Source organism: Acanthochromis polyacanthus, chromosome 9, assembly GCF_021347895.1.
Source record: "Acanthochromis polyacanthus isolate Apoly-LR-REF ecotype Palm Island chromosome 9, KAUST_Apoly_ChrSc, whole genome shotgun sequence".
Classification (NCBI taxonomy): domain Eukaryota; kingdom Metazoa; phylum Chordata; class Actinopteri; family Pomacentridae; genus Acanthochromis; species Acanthochromis polyacanthus.
This window is the reverse complement of record NC_067121.1, coordinates 12,478,676-12,497,756: the sequence shown is the minus strand read 5'-3', so window position 1 is coordinate 12,497,756 and position 19,081 is coordinate 12,478,676. Positions and strand designations below refer to the sequence as shown.

The following is a 19,081-nucleotide window of genomic DNA, read 5'->3' as shown; positions in this document are numbered from 1 at the left end:
GGTCTGGGTTTGACTCCACCTAGTGGCCCTTTGCTGCAGGTCTTCCCTGCATTCTTCTCACTACTTTCCTGTCTACCTCTTGATTAACCTGTCTAATAGAGCTAACAAAAGGCCTAAAAAAATTAAGCAACACAGACAGTAGCACTGCTTCTCAGAGCTGCTCTTTACTGTAAAGTCTCAATAATGATCACAAATGTCTGTTACATCACATATGAATTAAATACAAGATTTGCAAATGTGTGTCATTTGTGAGTAATTTATGATGCTCAGAAACCCACTGTCAAATCAACAAACAGTTACCAATAAAGGGAAACAAATGTAAAACAATTTACAAATAAATACATAGTAACTGTTTTATGTTTTTTATTGAGATAATTTTGTTCAAATTTGCTCAGATTTTTAGATATCCGGTTCAAACTCACAGTAAAAAGCAGCACAAACTGACATTAGCATAAATTGAAAATGTTTCAACTAAAAATCCTGGGGTTTATTAGTCTGCTAACAGAGATGATAGAAAGACTAGAGACACTAAGGATAAATCACAGGAAAAAAATAGAGTTCTGATGAGATCTGAGATCAGTCTGAACCCAAACACAAACACAGAGCCACACTCAAGGTAGCTACTGGTAACATAGTTGGTCCATTGGCTGTTTTGGATGATTAAATACAAAATGTCATCACATTCATTATTCTAAACGCACTTCTAAATCCAATCTCCTCCCTTCAATTCTTCAAAGGCAGTACTGCAAGGTACTCGACTGTCCTGCGCTTAGAACCTAAGTATGGACAGGTCGTCGTCAGTAGCCAAATGGTCACAGTGCATGGCGCATAAATATATCGTTCCCTGTCCCTAATGTTTTCTGTCTGTTATTGTGTCACTGAATTTTAGCCACATGGTTGGCTTATTAAATATTTGCTGTGACAAGCTGATGACTGATTGAGTGTTCATGTGCTACACACACATCCAAATTCCCAGATCATTTGCACTGCAGTGATTAAGCATAATTCAGCAAACTCGAGACATCATGCATTGTGATCAACAGAGCAGAGACACCAAGGCACCACTTCAGATGGCAACCTTAAAGGAAGGCACCTTCCAGATTTGTCAAGATGGTGTGAAGTTTGTGGATGCAGATATCCAAATTGCATATTGGGCCTAGTATAATCCAGTCACTGAAGCCCCCAGACAGTGGGGCCTATAAAGGACCAAATGACTGTCAGAAACTCTCTGACTGACATCTGATCCTGCGGGAAGTGGGGGCCAAAATTTTTAATAACAACATCAAAGGATTTCACTCCACTGACAATGCCACAAAGAACATCAGATTTACATGAAGAACAAGAAAGACATTTATTCTGCCACTTCAACTAAACTATCCTTTATGAATACACATTTAATAAAACTGCTGAATAGTGCTGTCAATCTCATTCTGATCACCATTACACCATGCGTTTTCCTTAAATCTTTTATTCTACTTGTTTAGGTGTCAAACTATGCTTATCAATGTTTGATGTCATATATCTTGTTTTCACTGTCTGTTTACCAGGAGTACTAATATATATAAATGATGGGTCACAATTAGGGCTGCAACAACTAATCGATAAAATCAATAATAATCTATTATTAAAAGTGTTGGCAATGAATTTCATTATCGATTCGTTGTCTCGCGTGATTCATACGTCACTCGCCATGTCGTGGAGCCATCTACTTCCCCTGTAGAGCCAGTTCAACAGCGCGAGGTGAAGGCAGAGCAGAGGCAGTGTTTTCAAAGGAAGAGTAAATTCAACAAATGAAACATGACTGATACAGAGAAAACTGTTTCTCAAAACAAAAAAACATGCCGCTTGTTCTCTACATGCGATTTTCCTGCACGGTAACTCAAGCATCTGAAAATCGCACGGATGGCGGACGGTCACGAGCGGACCACTATATGGTCACGTGACCGTGCTTTCAGCTTGACCGTCCGACAGATGAGTCTGATAAACACAGCGGGTCGGCAGCAAACTTTCTGTATTATTTAAAAAACATTAAGCGAAAAATATTTCTGAAATCATTTGAAGATGAATAAGCTGCAGCAGCTGATGCTGTCCTTGTTATAGTTCACCAAAGGCTAGTTTAGATGTTTGAGGACAGTAGAAGTTGAGTCTACTTCATTCAAATAAGCTGCAGGTAAACACAGTGAATCGCAGCTGGAAACGCACCGCAACCGGACCAGCATGCCGGTGTGTGTCATCTAGTGGACACACACTTTAAGTCACTACATTATCCTGCGTTTGGTCCACTTTAAAGTGAGGAAATGTAACATCAGTAGCCTATTTCTGTTAGCTCGTCTGATGCTAGCTTTTGCTTGTTATCTGATTAATAACAGTGATAGGGCGTGTGTGACTGTGAGAGATGCTTTTTATTTCACTTTAATCAGCTTAAGCGTGGTTTGGATATGCATTATAAATAAATGTAACTTGCAAACAGGGGTAGTAATAATTTAAAGATTGAGCCTCAAGTTTTAAATTTTCTGACAAAGTCTGAGTGAAGACACTGGTCTGTGTTGGAGTGAGGCAGGATGAACTGCATTGACAGGCTTCATGATGAGAAAGACCTCATGTACACCACAGCAAGCAGCTGTCTGACTGAGACCCTCCTCAATATGATCATCACTGACGTGAGGCCTCTGTTGATGGTTGAAGACAAAGGCTTCACTACAATGATCTTATTTGCTCTGTCATTCCAAATCTTCGATTTCTGAATAAAGAAGCAGAAATTAATAATGTATTTTTTTATCCGATTCATCGATTAATCGAAAAAATAATCGACCAATTAATCGATTATTAAAATAATCATTAGTTGCAGCCCTAGTCACAATACTGGACTGCTTAGAAATCATAAAACTAAGAAAAGTTTCTGAAAATGTAACTATTAGGGACAACAGCCCTCCCCAAAAGAGGTTGTGCCAGGCCCCCTCCTGAGTAAATGAGAGTCCTTCTAAGTATCCACATTCCTACAGTCCTTCTTAACAGTTGAAGAATTCATTTGCAAAAACAGGTAACTCCGTTTTCAGGAAACTCGTTTTTTTTTATTGTTTACTTGAGATAATAATAATAATAACACTAATAATTTATTTTTTCTCTATTTTGTCATATATTTTTCTACTGAGTCAAATCCACTCAACTTCAGCTTGATTGATATTATCTCAAATAAATAATAAAAAAAGTTTTCTGAAAATTTATCAAAACGGAGTTATCTGTTTTTGCAAATGAACTCTTCAGTTATTATTTTTTTTAAATTCTCTTTTTATTTGATACGGAGCCCCTCTAATGACATAGTAAAAAGAAATAAATTGTGGCCATGACATAGCTATAACATGTGCACAAAATACTACTTCGTTCCCACGAAATACTACTTTGTTCGCATGAAATGCTACTTCATTCCCATGACGTACGTACAACGTGCGCTCGAAATACTAATTTGTAGCCACAAAATAGGTATAACGTGCCCACGAAATACTAACTAATACTATTAATATCATTCCTGGACAGCTGGGTAAGCAAATCGAGCGCACCCTCTCTACAACCTGCAATATGTGTACGGGCCATACCTACATGATGTTCCTAAAATGAGTGTCTTTTCTTAGCTGTTCTAATCCATATCTTGTTATCCTGCATTTAGGAAGTTATTTATTTAGGCATGTGTTTGCTACTTTGTTGCAACAGGTAGCCTAGCTGCTGATGTGTCACCCAATTTACAAACTTTTTATCTTCATCCTGTTACTACACGTTGTTTTGTTGTGCTAATATGTAGCCGTAAACTCATTTGTGTCTGAAGGAGCTGCAGCCCTGCACACATATCAGGACACTTTTCAAGAACAGCTGAGAGGTGTAGGCATACTACTAAGCGAGGTATGTTGAGCATAAAACCGGAGTTTTCTGTGTCACGAAGGCATCTCTGTTTTAACCAGGCTAGATCACCATGCTAACTTATGCTGCAGACCAAACCTGGTCCGGACCACATTCTGTTCAGAGCAATGGCGATTTTAGGGGGTGGCCTGGGGTGGCCGGGGCCACCCCTGAAATCTCATTGGCCACCCCTGCGGCCACCCCAGATCTGATAGGTAGTTGGTCACATGGGCGTAACGGACGCGGGGTACGCATGGGACATTTCCCCCGCACTTTCCACATCTGTCCCCTCTGTCCCCCGCACTTTTTTCAGCCGTTACAACAGCTAAACCCGTTATTAGCATCCAGTAACGTGTTTTCCCGAGCTGTCTTTGAATGCACCATGAGCGCATGCTAACGCAGGTTTTCCAGAGGAGACGTGCTGCTGTGCTGAGCAGTGCTGAACGTGCGTCTGGAGTAATGTTTAGCAAAACCAGCCAGAGCTAGCAAGAAGCAAAAAACTTTACACAGTTCTTTCCAAACAAACCGTGTAAGTTGTGTGACCTTGTTGGATGTAAACAATGTTAGACTTGTTAGCTAAATGATGACAAGGTAAAACGTGGCAATATATCAATATGTTAAGCTAGTTAACAATAATTCAAATGCTGTTGCCTCTGTTACATTACTGCTAATTAATTTATTCTTGGAATAAACCCAGTCCTCTTTCATTTCTGGGCAGAAGATGTGCTCACAATTGCTCTCCATGTATTTAAGTCTTTTGGTCCCAAAAGAGGAGAGTCAGGGAGGAGAAAAAAGAATAGGCTATCTATGGTATAAAAGTGGTTAAATTTACAGCTATTTTTACTGCTTCTCTTTCAAATTCTATCTAAGAATTTTGATTTTCCGATTTTTTTCATGATTATTTCCATAACAAAGAGCCGAGTCAGGCAGGAGATGGACCAGAGGCGGCGGCCAGCAGTAATGTTGACCATGCAGGGTCTGCAGAGGTGAAAAAACATATATAAGTGGCTGAGAAAAAAATATGTATCTATGGGTTAAAGGGATTTTGAGGTTAAATTCTACTGCAATTTTTACTCTTCCTAATGCTATTTCAGAATTTTTCTTACCACATTTTTTATGTTTATTGCCATAACAGAAAGAGCAGAGTCAGGGAGAAGATGGATCAGAGGCCAGCAGCAGGGACAAGGATGTAGGGTCTTTACAGGTAAGGAGAGATTATAACTTCCTGAAAATAAGAAATCTATTGCAGGGAGAAACCAGGCAGTACTGATCATTTCATGTTCAGTGTTTGGCACCTTTGGCTACTCGTCCAGTAGATGTTCAAGGGACATTGTTGTCAACTTAACTAGAGTTTGGCCACTAAAACTTTAGATTTTATCGTTTAAAGTTTTATACTTTATAAAGAACTAGCCTAGTTGGTCCCCTGGTATTGTACTGTGGCTGTTAGGGATTGTGTGGTTCTTTAGCCACTAAGGACGGTGCAATTAAATGTAAGAGAATGATAAATCCCTCTGAAAAATTTGTCCCCCTCACTTCTGAGATGGTGGTTACGCCCATGGTTGGTCAAGTTCGTCAACACGAGAAACAAGAGAAATTCTGTCAATCAATGATAGAAACGTCACACGTGTAGCTACTATACAAGGTGCTCAGATATTTTTTTACAATGCTGGTTTTGCCACTCAACACTTAGATGCCGGACTTCTGTTCAGCCTATGGATGCTCTAATGAGCGCTGTAAGGAAACAAGAGCTCGTGGGATTACTTTTCACATGTAAGATGTATGTAAGGAATAATATATTGTTAGCAGGTTGTCATAGCTGGAGTGAAATAAACGCCGAGAAGACGGATAGAACCCCATCAGCTCCGTGTCTGGCTTCTACTACCCATGATCTAACCAGCTCTCTACATCATCCTGTGTATTACACAGCTGCTTACCGGTTAAATAACTAATCTGAGACAATTTTTTGTTTAAAATTCGATGTTATGAATCTAGCATTCCTAGCAACTTACTGCAGTAATTGGTACAAGATGGCGCTTCAATTAGTAAAGCAACAATACAGGTGACACAGTTGATGAGCTGATGACTGATAATGTTATTCTACAGGATGAGTTGAGAGCAGTTGAATTTTGCTAATCTAATCTAATTTGTGAAGAGATGAGGACTTTAATCCAAGGAAATGGCTCTTAGAAAATTTGTACCCTATCCTGAACATATTTTACTGATTTAGAGTAGTTAAAATAACCAGATATAATTGAGGACTGTAATAATGGGAAATGGAATTTAAAAATAAACCAGAATAGACACCTTTATTCAACACTTATGAGACAGGAAATCATGGGAGAAAGAGGGGATGTTACATGCAGCAAAGTACTGGGATTTGAACTGTGGTCGGCTGCGTACATGGCATTAAACTCCGCTATGCCATAGCCACCCCACACTAGCTTTGTGTCCCATCAAGGCCACCCCGGTAAAAAAGTCCTGGATACGCCACTGGTTCAGAGTTTCAGCTTGAAATCATCTTCCAAAGTGCCTTTTTCACTGATCATCTCCTCTGAAAGTAGCATCATGTGTGTCAGACTCTCAGCTGAGGGAATAGATAGGCTATATGAACCGCAGTGTTTAATGATGCTACCGGACGAAGCCATGCAGTTACGGTAGCGCTCTCTGTATATATTGCCAAGGGAACCAGTAGCCTATCAGTGATCAGAATTTAACACAGAGGCACCTTCGTGACACAGAAAACTCCGGTTTTATCCTCAACATACCTCGCTTAGTAGTATGACTACATCCCTCAGCTGTTCTTGAAAAGTGTCCTGATATGTGTGCAGGGCTGCAGCTCCTACAGACACCAATTTTGTGGCCACAAATTAGTATTTTGAGCGCACGTTGTACCTACTTCATGGGAAAGAAGTAGCATTTCGTGTGAACGAATTAGTATTTCTTGGGAACGACGTAGTATTTCGTGCACATGTTATAGCTATATCGTGGCCACAATTTGTTTATTTTTTTACCATGTCATCAGAGGGGCTCCGTAATTTGAATTGAAAAGGCAAATTATTACAATTCCAAACATGTCTTATTTACAGCACCAAAGACTATATTGTCTTTCCAATATTTTCATTCTTTACATTACTCTTTTTTGATGCAGAAGAACAGAATGGGGGAGCCATCATTTGTAACCATCTTGACAACATTTGAGAGAATAAATAAATAAATTTAAAAATTTTAGACAAAGAAAACTGATTGTATCTAGTTGTGAGTAGATTCAAGTAAAGTCATGCCTTATGGCTTTTACATATTCAGTCCATTTAGTCCAGATCTAATCGAACTTGTCTTTTTGCACTTTCAGGAAAAATGTCAACTTTTCCATAACATAAACCTCGTGTACAATATCAATCTAGTCCTCAATAGTGGGAGGTTCCACTGTTAACCACTTTCTCATAATTTTTTTCTTACTCGTTGCTAATAATATACCAAGTAATTTCTTGTCATTAACATCACAGTTGTCAAACAGTATGTCACCCAAATACACGACTTCGCATTTAAAAGGAATATTTCCCCCAATATATATTATTTATGTGTTCATGGATCCATTCCCAGTAAGGTCTAATAATCTGGCAATCCCGGAACACATGAAAGTGGATAACTTCATTATTCCCACAAAGTCTCCAACAGGTAGCACCCCGGCCCAGATGTCGCTTCTGAACAGGTGTAACAAAAAAACTCACGGCATTTTTGCTGCAGAACTCTCTCCATGTGTTCAAATCTGTTGAGACCCGCTTTAGTTGACAAATCCCAGCTCTCAACCTATAAACAGGGGCTATAGTCCCTAAAACAGTGGTCTGGGTTCAACTCCACCTCGTGGCCCTTTGCTGCAGGTCTTCCCCCGCACTCTTCTCACAGCTCTCAATAGATAGTGAAACATTTCCTTCTCTTTCCCAAAAAAAACTGTTGTTTTATAAAGAGGAGCTTTTTTTGTATATCCTGTGTATTGATTTCATCTATTTTTTCCACTGTGTAATTTTAAGTTTGGTGTCATCCTTTAGAATTTCTGAGTGTTCTTTTTAAAGTTTCTTCAATTCGCTTTCTAAGAGTTTAAGTCTTTGTTTGCAAGTTTACTTTTCATTGGAGGACATTCCTATTATTTTACCTCTAATCACGGCTTTAAGCGCATCCCAGAGCATTGGCGGTGTCAGCTCTTCATTGTCGTTATGTTCCAAATACTATTTTATTTCAATTTTCAGTTTTTCTTTAATTGCTGGGTCGTTTAGGATGTTTGTATTCAACCTTCAGAGGGTGGATCTAATCTTGTTGTTAAGGTTTAATGAGAGGTAGACAAGACTATGATCTGAGAGAGTGCTAGGGCCAATTTCACTATCCTGTACTTTATGGAGCTCATTTTTAAACATAAAAAATGGTCTATCTGGGAATAGACATTGTGGGCAGATGAATAGTGTGTATAATCTTGACAAGATATCCCTCCACACATCTACAATTCCTATTTCATTCATCCAATTGTTAAATCTCTTACTAATGTTTTCTGCGTCAGATTTTCCATTTGAAGAGTCCATTCTCGGGTTTAATCGAATATTAAAATAACCGCCACATACTAAGGTCCCTTTACTTTTTGTAGTTCTTAATTCGATAATGTTCTTATAAAAGAATCAGTCCCTACCAGGAAGCGCGTAGACATTAAAGAAGCTCATCACAGAACCCTCTATTTTACCTGTAATTATAACGTAGCTGCCTTCCTTTTCTTTATATTCAGATATGTGCTCATAGTGTACAACACTGGATATCAAAATTGCTACTCCTCTATGCCTCCCTGATCTATGAGAAGAAAAACAAACATGTCTGAATCCCAATTTATTCAGTTTAGCAGGTTCAGAGTCATCAAGATGTGATTCTTGCAGGAACGCTACTTGGATTTTATCCTTCCTTAGTTTTGACAGAATTTTCCACCTCTTAATTGGATTGAGGACACTATTTATATTAAGTGAGACGACCCTCATAGGCCTGGTAAGCTCCGTACTCCCCACAAGAACCAACAGGAAGTGAACAAATATATAATCAACAAACATCACACTAGTAGCTTCAAAACTTAACATCAACAGTCTGTACGACTCCCAATGTAGGGGTCAATCAACTTGACCCTATGGAGCCTCACTGGTGGGGCTTCAAGGGGAAAGTCCAGTAAAAGGGGCCCCTTTTGGCAATGGCAGCATGATGACAAAGTGAACCCGAAACAAATCATCTTATAGTCTCTCATAGGGATGGGAGTTTCGACTAATTTCCTAACCGACCAGTCTGTTCCACGGAGATCGAGTATGCTACAGGAAACACGTCTAATATGTTAACGCACTTAAAACGGCATCACCCGACAGTAAATGTTACATCAACAAGAAAGAAAACCAGCTTGGTGCAAACACCGATAACGTCTGCTTTTAAACAACCTCTAACACGTGACTCTGACCGGGCCAAAGCAATAACACATGGCATTGGAGTTTTTATTGCCATGGGACTACGTCCTTATTCAATAGTTGAGCACGCTGGCTTTAAGTATATGATGAAAGTTCTTGAACCTCGTTACGAAATACCGTCACGTCCTTACTTTAGTCAGAAAGTAGTGCCAGGACTTTATGAAAAGGTTAAAAGTGAGGTTGTTAATGAGCTATCGCATGTGTCCGCCGTTTCACTTACAACAGATTGTTGGACTTCACGAGCAACAGAAAGTTACTTAACTGTCACTGTGCACTACATTTCACCACAATGGGAGATGAGGAGTCATGTTTTGCAGACAAGACCCGTTTATGAACAGCACACTAGCACAAATCTTGCAGAGCACCTTAAAGAGGCTGTGGATGAATGGAAGCTGGAGAGACCTGGGAGCACAATTCCTGTAACCACAGACAATGCCAAAAACATTGTCAATGCTGTAAAAGAAGCAGGACTGGGCCCTCAGATTGGTTGTTTTGCACACACCATTAATTTAGCCTCTCAAAAAGCAACAGGCATCAACCAGATATCCAGACTTTTGGGCAAAGTCCGAAAGATTGTGACATTTTTTCACAAAAGCACCACAGCTGCCCACATCCTGGAGAGTAAACAAGAAATGCTCAATATTCCAAAGCATGCCCTCATTCAAGATGTCCCAACGCGCTGGAACTCAAGCTATGACATGCTTGAACGATATCTTGAACAGCAAGTCTCAATATATTCATCACTGTCTGAAAAAGCTCTAAAAAGCAAAGACATCTATGCATTAAATGATGAAGAAGTGGTTTTGGCTGAGGCAGTGATTGAAGTACTTAAACCTCTAAAAACAGTCACAACCCTAATGAGCACTGAAAGAAGAGCTTCTGTGTCCATGATCATCCCCCTGAAAACTACTGTTCTGCATTCGATGGCACCAAAACAAGAGGACAGTCCTACAGTGAGGGAAGTCAAGCAAGCCATCACAAAAACCCTGCAGGAAAGATACTCTGTGTGCTATGACTTTTTGCACAAATGCATAGCCCTGGACCCCAGATTTAAAGCCTTGCCTCATATTGAAGATGAGGAGAGACAAAAGATATTCAGCAACCTCACGGCGGAATTGATGACAGTCACAGAAGAAGAGGTATTGTATTATGATCTATGACCTTTTTTATTTTTAATGATATTATTTATTTAGCCCTAAACATGACTTTTATTTTGCAGACTGCTGATGTCACAGAGGTAGCAGCTGCATCTTCATCATCTCCAGGGACATCATCCACCAGATCACCTCCAGCTAAGAAGTCTGTAATGACTGAACTCTTTGGTGAACTTTTCCAGACACAGGTGGGAAGTAGAAAACCAACTCTTTTGGAACAGGTCCAAGAAGAGGTCAGTAAATACAGAGCAACAGGGTGCCTCTCTCTTGAAGCTGATCCTCTTCTTTGGTGGAAAGACAATGAGGTCACATACCCACACATAGCAAAACTAGCAAAGTGTTACCTCTGTATTCCAGCCACCTCTGTTGCTAGTGAGCGGGTTTTCTCCACTGTTAGAGATATTGTCACAGCAACCAGATATGTGCTTTCTGCAGAAAATGTGGATAAGTTGATCTTTCTGGGAAAAAACTTGAAGCTTGAATAGTTACTTTTGTCATAACTAAGCTGTTCCTGCTAAGAGTTCAAAGTTTACAGTTTTAAGTTATTTATAATTGTTTTAAGACTTTTAATTTGTTGTAGTAATGTTTTTGATAAATATTTTTACTTATAAACACTCTTATTTAATGGAAAAATCACTCAGATGGGTCGCTTTTATTTATTTTCAAGTTCTATTGTTTTCATTCTTTAAAATAAAAACAATTTAAGTTATCTTTTTCTGCCTTTTTTGTACCGAAAATTAACCGAACCGAATACTCTAGGAAACTGAACCGAACCGAAATTACATTTTAGCGTACCGTTACACCCCTACTACTCAGACATAGGGACTGCTGCAGGGTTACTGGACTCACAGCCTGTGCTTTGGGACGGGGAGAAGCTCACAGCAGCACCTGCTGCTCGTTGAGGACAGTAACTGCAGAATGATCCGAGTTTTCCTGTCAGTCTCCAAAACGGCAGAAAAAGTCGCTAGATTTGTCGCTAGTCGCTTTTGACAAGGAAAGTCGCGAGATTTAGCGAGAAAGTCGCTAAGCTGGCAACACTGGTTTCTGCTTACACAGCCGACAGGCGACCTTGTTGTCATCTGCTGCGTCAAAATACTGCCAAACGGTGCTGATTTTCTTACGCGGGAGCGTCGCCATCTTCCCACATTACCTTTCCAAACTTTCTTCCCCAAACTGTGTATCCCTGCCCCCTGCTACGCGTGCATGTGAGGGGAGGGAAGGAGGAGCAATTCTCTCCCTGGCTGCTCAGCCTGTTTACAAAGAAGCCGAGGCAGACGCACGAAGAACACTGTGCATGATGCTTAATGCAGCGTTTAACCGACTAGCAAAATACCAAACGTTTAATAAATGAGTAGGCGGTTAAACGATTCAACGACTAGTCGCGCACATCCCTAGTCTCTCAAGTGTCTAGCAACTCACCCATCTTCATGTTGATTCAGCTGGGTCTCAAAAAGAGGTGGCAGAGACAATATTGAAATCAATCCTTACATTTCACAGCATAAAGGTATAGCCAGCAGTGTGTAGTCCGTTAGTTCGCAGAAGGTCCCTGTGAAGTTCTCCTGAAGGCTCATAGCTTCTTCTTGTAGCTCGTGTCTCATCCGGTGTTGAATGCACTCTTTGCAGCTTATCTTTCTACTTTCCTGCAGGTTAGCTGTTGCATCTGCTCCATCAGTGTCTCTGGAGGTTTGATGATCATCACGGAGTAACCTCTTCTCGACAGGTCATCAGTTGCCTCTTCTATTGTGTCATAAACTTTGGTTTCATCCTTGTGTCTCATGCGCAGCCTCGCCGGGAAGAGAGTCTAGAATTGTACTTGGTTTTCCTTCAGGACTTTGCGAACCTCTGCATATTGCATGTTCTCTTCGCTTTTTGAGGATGAGTGGTGGGTAGTTGTGGTCTAGATTTATTTTTTCATTCCAGTTGATCCCTTTCCCCTGCCATGCTTTGCGCAGTATAGTCTCTTTCATTTTGAAGCTTAAAAACTGCACTATTATGGAGTGAGGTGGTCCATCGTCTGGCGGCCGCGGTCCCACTGAACAATACGCTCTTTTAATCTGTATGTCCGGCGTATCATCAGTTAGCCCGAGACCATTTCAGAGGAGATTTTCCATGTACTCAGCCATCACCGTTGAATCCTTCTCAGCTCCCTCTGGCACCCCTTAGATTCGCATATATTCTCATCTGGAGCGACTCACCAAGATCTTTAGGTTATCCTCTTGCTTTAAGTGTAGCTTTAGCATCTCCGTCACAACATTTTCTGTGTTTTCTGTGCTCTCTCACCGTGCGGCCATTCTCAACGATGTTCTGACCAGAAGTCTTCTTAAGGGTTTTATCTGAGTTCTACTCAAGACTAATTAAGAGCCACCACTCTGTCCACTGCTGTTCCGACCCACATCCAGAGGCCAACAGACTACCTATCAGCAGAAGCACCACCAAAGCATTGCAACATGCATGCAAGTAATTTTCAGTTGTTGAAATTTGGTGCAACTTTCTCATTATCTCTCTTTTCTCATTCACAGCATTGTTTGTTTGGGGTTGTTGTCTTAATGGGTGTTATTGTTGTATCATAGTTAGTTGTTATTGTGTTGTTTTTTGCTAAATGTTGCTAGTTTAATACATGTACATAACTGTAAGTTCAGCACCTCCACTATTTTATTGTTCACATTTCAGTCCCTTATTTGTACAGATTCCAGCTTCCAAGCTTTCATAAATAACTTTCAGCTTCCCTGAGGCTCGTCTTTACACAATAACACGAAGTGCCTCATATGCTGCTTTGTTACCTTAACCTGATCTAAATATTTCTCTAGTTGAATATCAGCTACATAGTGTAATGATTCTGCATAAGCATTCAAATCTAATTTGAGCATATATTTCCCAACAGCTGTCAGAAAAAGGCTCAGCTTCTTTAATATCATCCAGTGTATTGTTTTTTCCAACCACCAATTTCAAAAACAGAGCAAGAAATTTGTATAACAAATAATTCAGTAAATATATAAAGTTAATGACATTTCAGGGTCTTAACCTTAATGTTTGAATTTATTGGACAATTTGTTGTATTATAAATAATATGGTAGAGTCTTAACCTTCATAGTTAATTTTGTCTCCTAACAGGTCTGTATTTCCATATTTTAACTTGGCCACTAAATTTGTAAAGTCAATCTGTCTTCTCCACTGAAAGCACTTTGACTCAGTGTATGTTATTTTAAATTCCCTGTATAAATAATGATGGTTAATAAAAGTACAACCAATTTAAAAGGACTTTTAAGTTTATTTTAAAATTCTTGTGTGCTTTTTTATAAAAAAAAAAACAGATGAGAATTTTATAAAAAAATTTATACGAAAATTTATGAGAAATTTTTTTTTTTTTAAAAACAGCACTATTCTACACTAGACAGTTGTTTTAATGAAACAGCCGTGTGGGTAAACTGTAGGTGTTGGCAGTTTCTGTCTATTTTCCATTTATTTTCTACATCAACCTCATCCTCTTTGGATCACAGGTGAAGGGCTAGAGTCTATCACAGCTGACAAAGGGCAGCAAAAGGTAGGGCTCACCCCAGAGAGGTTGCCAGTCCATCACAGGGCCAACACACAGTCAGACAACCAAGCACACTCATAACCAACCAACTTAGAATTTTTGGGCTGTGAAAAAAGCTGGAACACATGCAGACACAGGGACAATACACATCTTGACTAACGTTTTGAAACCTCAACATGGACCTGAATGAGAACTCTACGCATGCCCATCCAATCTGTCAATCACAGGATGGTCGTGCTCTAAAACATACTCTCCTTGTTTTATCTAATTTTGCCTAAACAGCACCAAAAAAAATTTAAAATTAACACCATGCTATTTTGAAGGAGACTTAAACTAGGAACTAATGAGAGCACTATTTTTTATTCATTTTAACCTAATGCAAATCCACTCCTGTCTCTGTAAGGGTGAATTATTGTTCCGGTTATTGATACTGTTACAGGCTGAACCACCTTGTAGAGATAATTAGTGCCACATTCATCAGCTTTAGCAGTAAAGCATTATGTATATATAACATTTTGAGACAGATGTTATCTAAATAGTCACAAGTGCCTCTCACAGCAAATGACTTTCAAGTAGCTGATTATTTTCTCTGCATTTTGTTACTTTTACTGAAGTCATGAATTTGAATGTTTTTTCACCACAGGTACTGTCTGTGCACGCCAGAGTAGACTGCAGTCTGCTGATGGCATTCCATACCTATAGAGATCTAATAAAGGACTGTGGTCTAACTATTGTCAGATCATGTGTATCCTGAATTAATGCTTCTTCTCATTTATGTTTCAGCTGCATGACACCCTGAAACTGTCAGACCTGCCATGGAAGTTTTTTCCAATAGCACAAAAAGGAACAGTAGTCACAACTGCAGCAGCATTTACTGTCTGACACCAGGTATGGGACAGGTCTAGGCATTCATTAGATGTAAAATTTGATTCATGTTTAACTTTTGTTGACTTCTGTGACGCAATGGTAAGGACAACAGAAATAAACAGAGTATTTGATTTGTTGGAACTGTACAGGGGAAGCATGCTAAAGATGGCAGCTGGTAGCTATGCTGTAGGAGCTGGCATCATCCAGAGGCCACCACAGTGACAACAGTCCCAACTGTGGGTCAGAGCAGTTCTCTGTTCATTCATTCATTTTTTCCCCATCACACAAAAACGCACACACATTAACAAACGCATCTGCACACAACATCGCTGTTAATCGTCCAAAGGGCAGCCTTCCAGGCTCCATCCTACCTCCATATCTGGCCCAACTGAAGGATGTGGATGACGGATTGGCCGAACCAGACGCAGAAAGAGTAGTAGGCTGATCGTTTTCTATATCTGCCGCCCAGGGCGGTACTCGCGGTGCTGTTGGTCGTGGTGTTCTTGCTAGCGGTCGACGCCTGTCTCTGCGGCGTGGCTGGGTGATGTTGAGCGGTAACGTCCCCATGTGAGGCCGAGCCGCTCAGCAGCTTATTCCCATCCATGTGGGAGCAATCAGCGGCAGAATCGGCGCTGTCGTCGGTGCTGAAGTCATGAACAAACCATCTGAAGCTAAAGAGCTGCACCGAGAAGGAGCCCAGCACCACGAAGAAAAGCGTCAGGCCGAACCACCAGTAGTCGCGTCGGAGGTAGTAGTCGGCCGATAGCCACACGTCGGTGCCCACATCTGCCAGATACACTACTACGGCCGCTACGATCCACAAGCCGTCCCACACTGTGTATTTCTGCTGCTCCCTTCCCAGTCGAAGGCACGTCGAGTTGGAGTTTCCACCACCACAGCACCGCGACTCCCCGTTGGCAAAGTCACCGTCCCCAGTGCCCGCAGACTCGGGCTGGCCGCCCGGGTGGAGTCCCTGCACCGAGCCAGAGTGCTCTGAGTTCTGCAGGGGGGTGAAGGCCACGTCGCTCTTCTTCATCTTTAGTACCCCGTCTGATTTAGCCGCCATTATTAGAATCTTGAAATATTAGCCTACTCTATTATTTATCCTCCGTTCCTCCCCTCCTCTTCTCCTCCACCCCTGCCTATCTCCGTCGACACCCTTTTGCGTTTCTCCTACTCCTCCTCCTTTCTGGGCAGGACTACCTTCTCCACACTGCCGTCTGCTCATAATACAGAACAACGACAAAAATTAAGACTGAATGTAGCTCCGTGCTTACTCCGATATTTTGGTTCATACTATGTCTTTCATTTAACTGTCCGTCGGTTGATGATCCATTGAAATCCAGCCGACGTGGTGTGGGGGTGGGGGGTGGGGGGTCCGCTTTGTTTACTCCAGCCTACCTGAACGGTTTTTGAGTCTGCAACTTGTCAGTCTTTGCCCTCGAAGAGTCCTGATGCTGAGGCTGATATTTGGTAAAGAGACAGAGACCGTAGTGAAAGTAAAGAAGGGAGGCTGCAGCCATCTGCTTTTTTCATAGCACAGACTGAAAACTATGACATCATCCTCCCCCGTCTATCTGACTCCCTTCCTCTCTCTGCCCGTCTCTTGGCCATGCACATGGTTTGAGCTTTGCGACAGCAGAGGTAACATTTCTTGTTAAAATACTTTACAGAGGGCACGCATATGTGCAAATGCTGCCTGCCACGCGAATCAGTAAATACATAACCTGAAGCAGCCTGAAGTCCTGCAGTTTCCTGACTGACTTTCAGCACCACAGACAGCTCCTGCTGCGGTATCTGGAATTCCGTGCTCTACAGCTTTCATCAAAACATTATACAGTTACCCCAACACGATAGTGCAGCTCAACATTGATTTCAGAGGGAGAGTGGTCATTGATCAACAGTGAAAAAGAAGAAATGGAAGCAAACCAGTTAGCCTAAGTTAGATAGACATATTGTTTAAAGAAGAGTCTGATGTTAGAATAAAAATACTATTTCAGAAACAGCAATGACACACAACGTTGATGCATATACACTAATTATTGTACCCATCACCAATCAAACCATGGAAGGCTAAGTTTTTTTTATTAAGAAATCCAATGAATGGCAGAGTTATATAACAGGCACAGCTGCCATTATATGCAAGACAACAGAATTTGTGGGCTAATCCTCGGATGGCAGCAATGTTAAGAACAAAACAAAATGAATAAAAGAAAAAATGTGTAAAAAGCATTTCTATAATTACAAGCGGAAGTCTTTGTGTCAGTAGCACAGAGACACTGATGACAATTCGTCTTATTTTACAGTTTAACAGCATATAAAAGATAATTATTCACTATAGCTATATGCTGAAAAAAGTGTAATTTACAGTAAAATACTGGCAGCTCTGGATACCAGAACTTTTTCACAACTGTAAATTTTATAATTCAAAGCAGTTGTTGTTTACAGTAAACAACTATAAAAACAGCTACTGCTACATCTGTTCATGGTAATTAGCTTTAAAAATAAAAGTGTATATTATCATGCATATACAACCAGCATGAAAAAACTTTACTTTGAGACAAACTTACCAGACTTTCAAATGGTGGTCATCAAATTTGACTTGTGATTCTTGGTGTCCAAGTCAACATTGAAAATGCAGTTATGGCTCTCTCCCCTTCCTTTAAATTGGGCCCTGGTACTGATAGCCCGAAATACCCACATAACTATGTGTCCATCCACCCATTATCTATACACTGCTTGATCCACATTAGGGTGGCATGGGGCTGGGTCCTATCCCAGCTGATCTGGGGCAATGGCAGGGGACACCCTGGACAGGTCGCCAGTCCATTGCAGGGCTACATATACAGACATGTATGTTCATACTGCACTAGCACTTAAGTTTTAGGTGTGTTACTATGTTTGGCTCAATGGATAGAAATACACTACTGTTCAAAAGTTTGGGGTCACCCAGACAATTTTATGTTTTCCATGAAAATTCACACTTTTAATCAAATGCTAACATAACTGCACAAGAGTTTTTTAATCATCAATTAATCAATCGTCAATCAACATTATTAGCTAACACAATGTATCATTACAGCACAGATGGTTGCTGGAAATGGGCCTCTGAACCCTATGTAGATATTCCATTAAAAATCAGTTGTTTCCAGGTAAAATAGTCATTTGCCACATTAACAATGTCTGGACTGTATTTCTGATTAATTTCATGTTATCTTCATTTGAAAAAAACTGCACTTCTCTTGAAAATAAGGAAATTTGTAAGTGAGCCCAAATTTTTGTAATGATTGTGTGATTGTGATTGTGACCTGTTATTATGCATTATGCCTTGCTCATTTGTGTGTAGTAGCTTAATAAAATCCACACACAAAGGTCGGCATTTGGTTAATAGGCAAGTGAATAAATGAGAAGAGGGAGAGAAGAAGACTAGTCAAACAAAGAGTTCGCTGGCCTTTGCAGACTGACAATTTTTCTTGGAAATATGTTGCACTGCACTTTCTGACTGTAGCATTTACATTGTGACTGAAATGTTGGAAATGCATAAAAATGACTTGATTTCATTCATTATTTTCATTGTTGATTAATCTGTTGATTATATTGTGGATGAATGCATTAGTCCTTTGGTTTGTAAAATGGAGAAATATGTCAATTAGAGTCTCTCAAAGCTCAAGATAACATCCCCATATGTCTTGTTTTCTCCATCAAATTATAATCTGGTTTCAGAGAATTGTGACTTTTTCTGAAAAAATTATTCAAGTCACTTAAGAAATGATCAAAAAGTTGGTACCAAATTTTATAGTTGATGAACTGACTGATTATTTTTTGCATCTCTAGTATATCCTAAACATCAGGCCTGATTATAACTGCAAACATTTCTTTGATCACAATTATTCACTGACAAGAAATGGTAAAGTTGTACAAGGACAGGGCTTTATGTTGCAAGTTCAAAGAGAAGGAAAAGTACGTTAAGTCCACTATGTTAATGAGATGACGAGACATGTAGACTTTGAAACCACCTTTACAGTATCAAATCTTCTTGTGGGTCTTTAAACACAAGATTTTTGTAAGACACACCTTGGAATGATGCCTTCTCTTGGAAAGTAAGACACATTTTGATAATATGTATTTTTGAAAGCAAATGTCAAGTGTTTTGG

At 40.2% G+C, this 19,081-nt stretch overlaps 1 protein-coding gene across 1 annotated transcript in view; it reads right to left on the bottom strand.

Moving 5' to 3' along the window:
• The window catches only part of xkr4 (XK related 4), a 48,951-nt gene extending 32,498 nt beyond the window's left edge, over window positions 1–16,453 (bottom strand). The window contains exon 1 of the mRNA XM_022220393.2: window positions 15,299–16,453. Coding sequence (XP_022076085.1) covers window positions 15,299–15,993 — 695 coding nt within the window. The 5' untranslated portion in view covers window positions 15,994–16,453. The remainder of the gene's footprint in view (window positions 1–15,298) is intronic.
• Window positions 16,454–19,081: the final 2,628 nt, after the last annotated feature.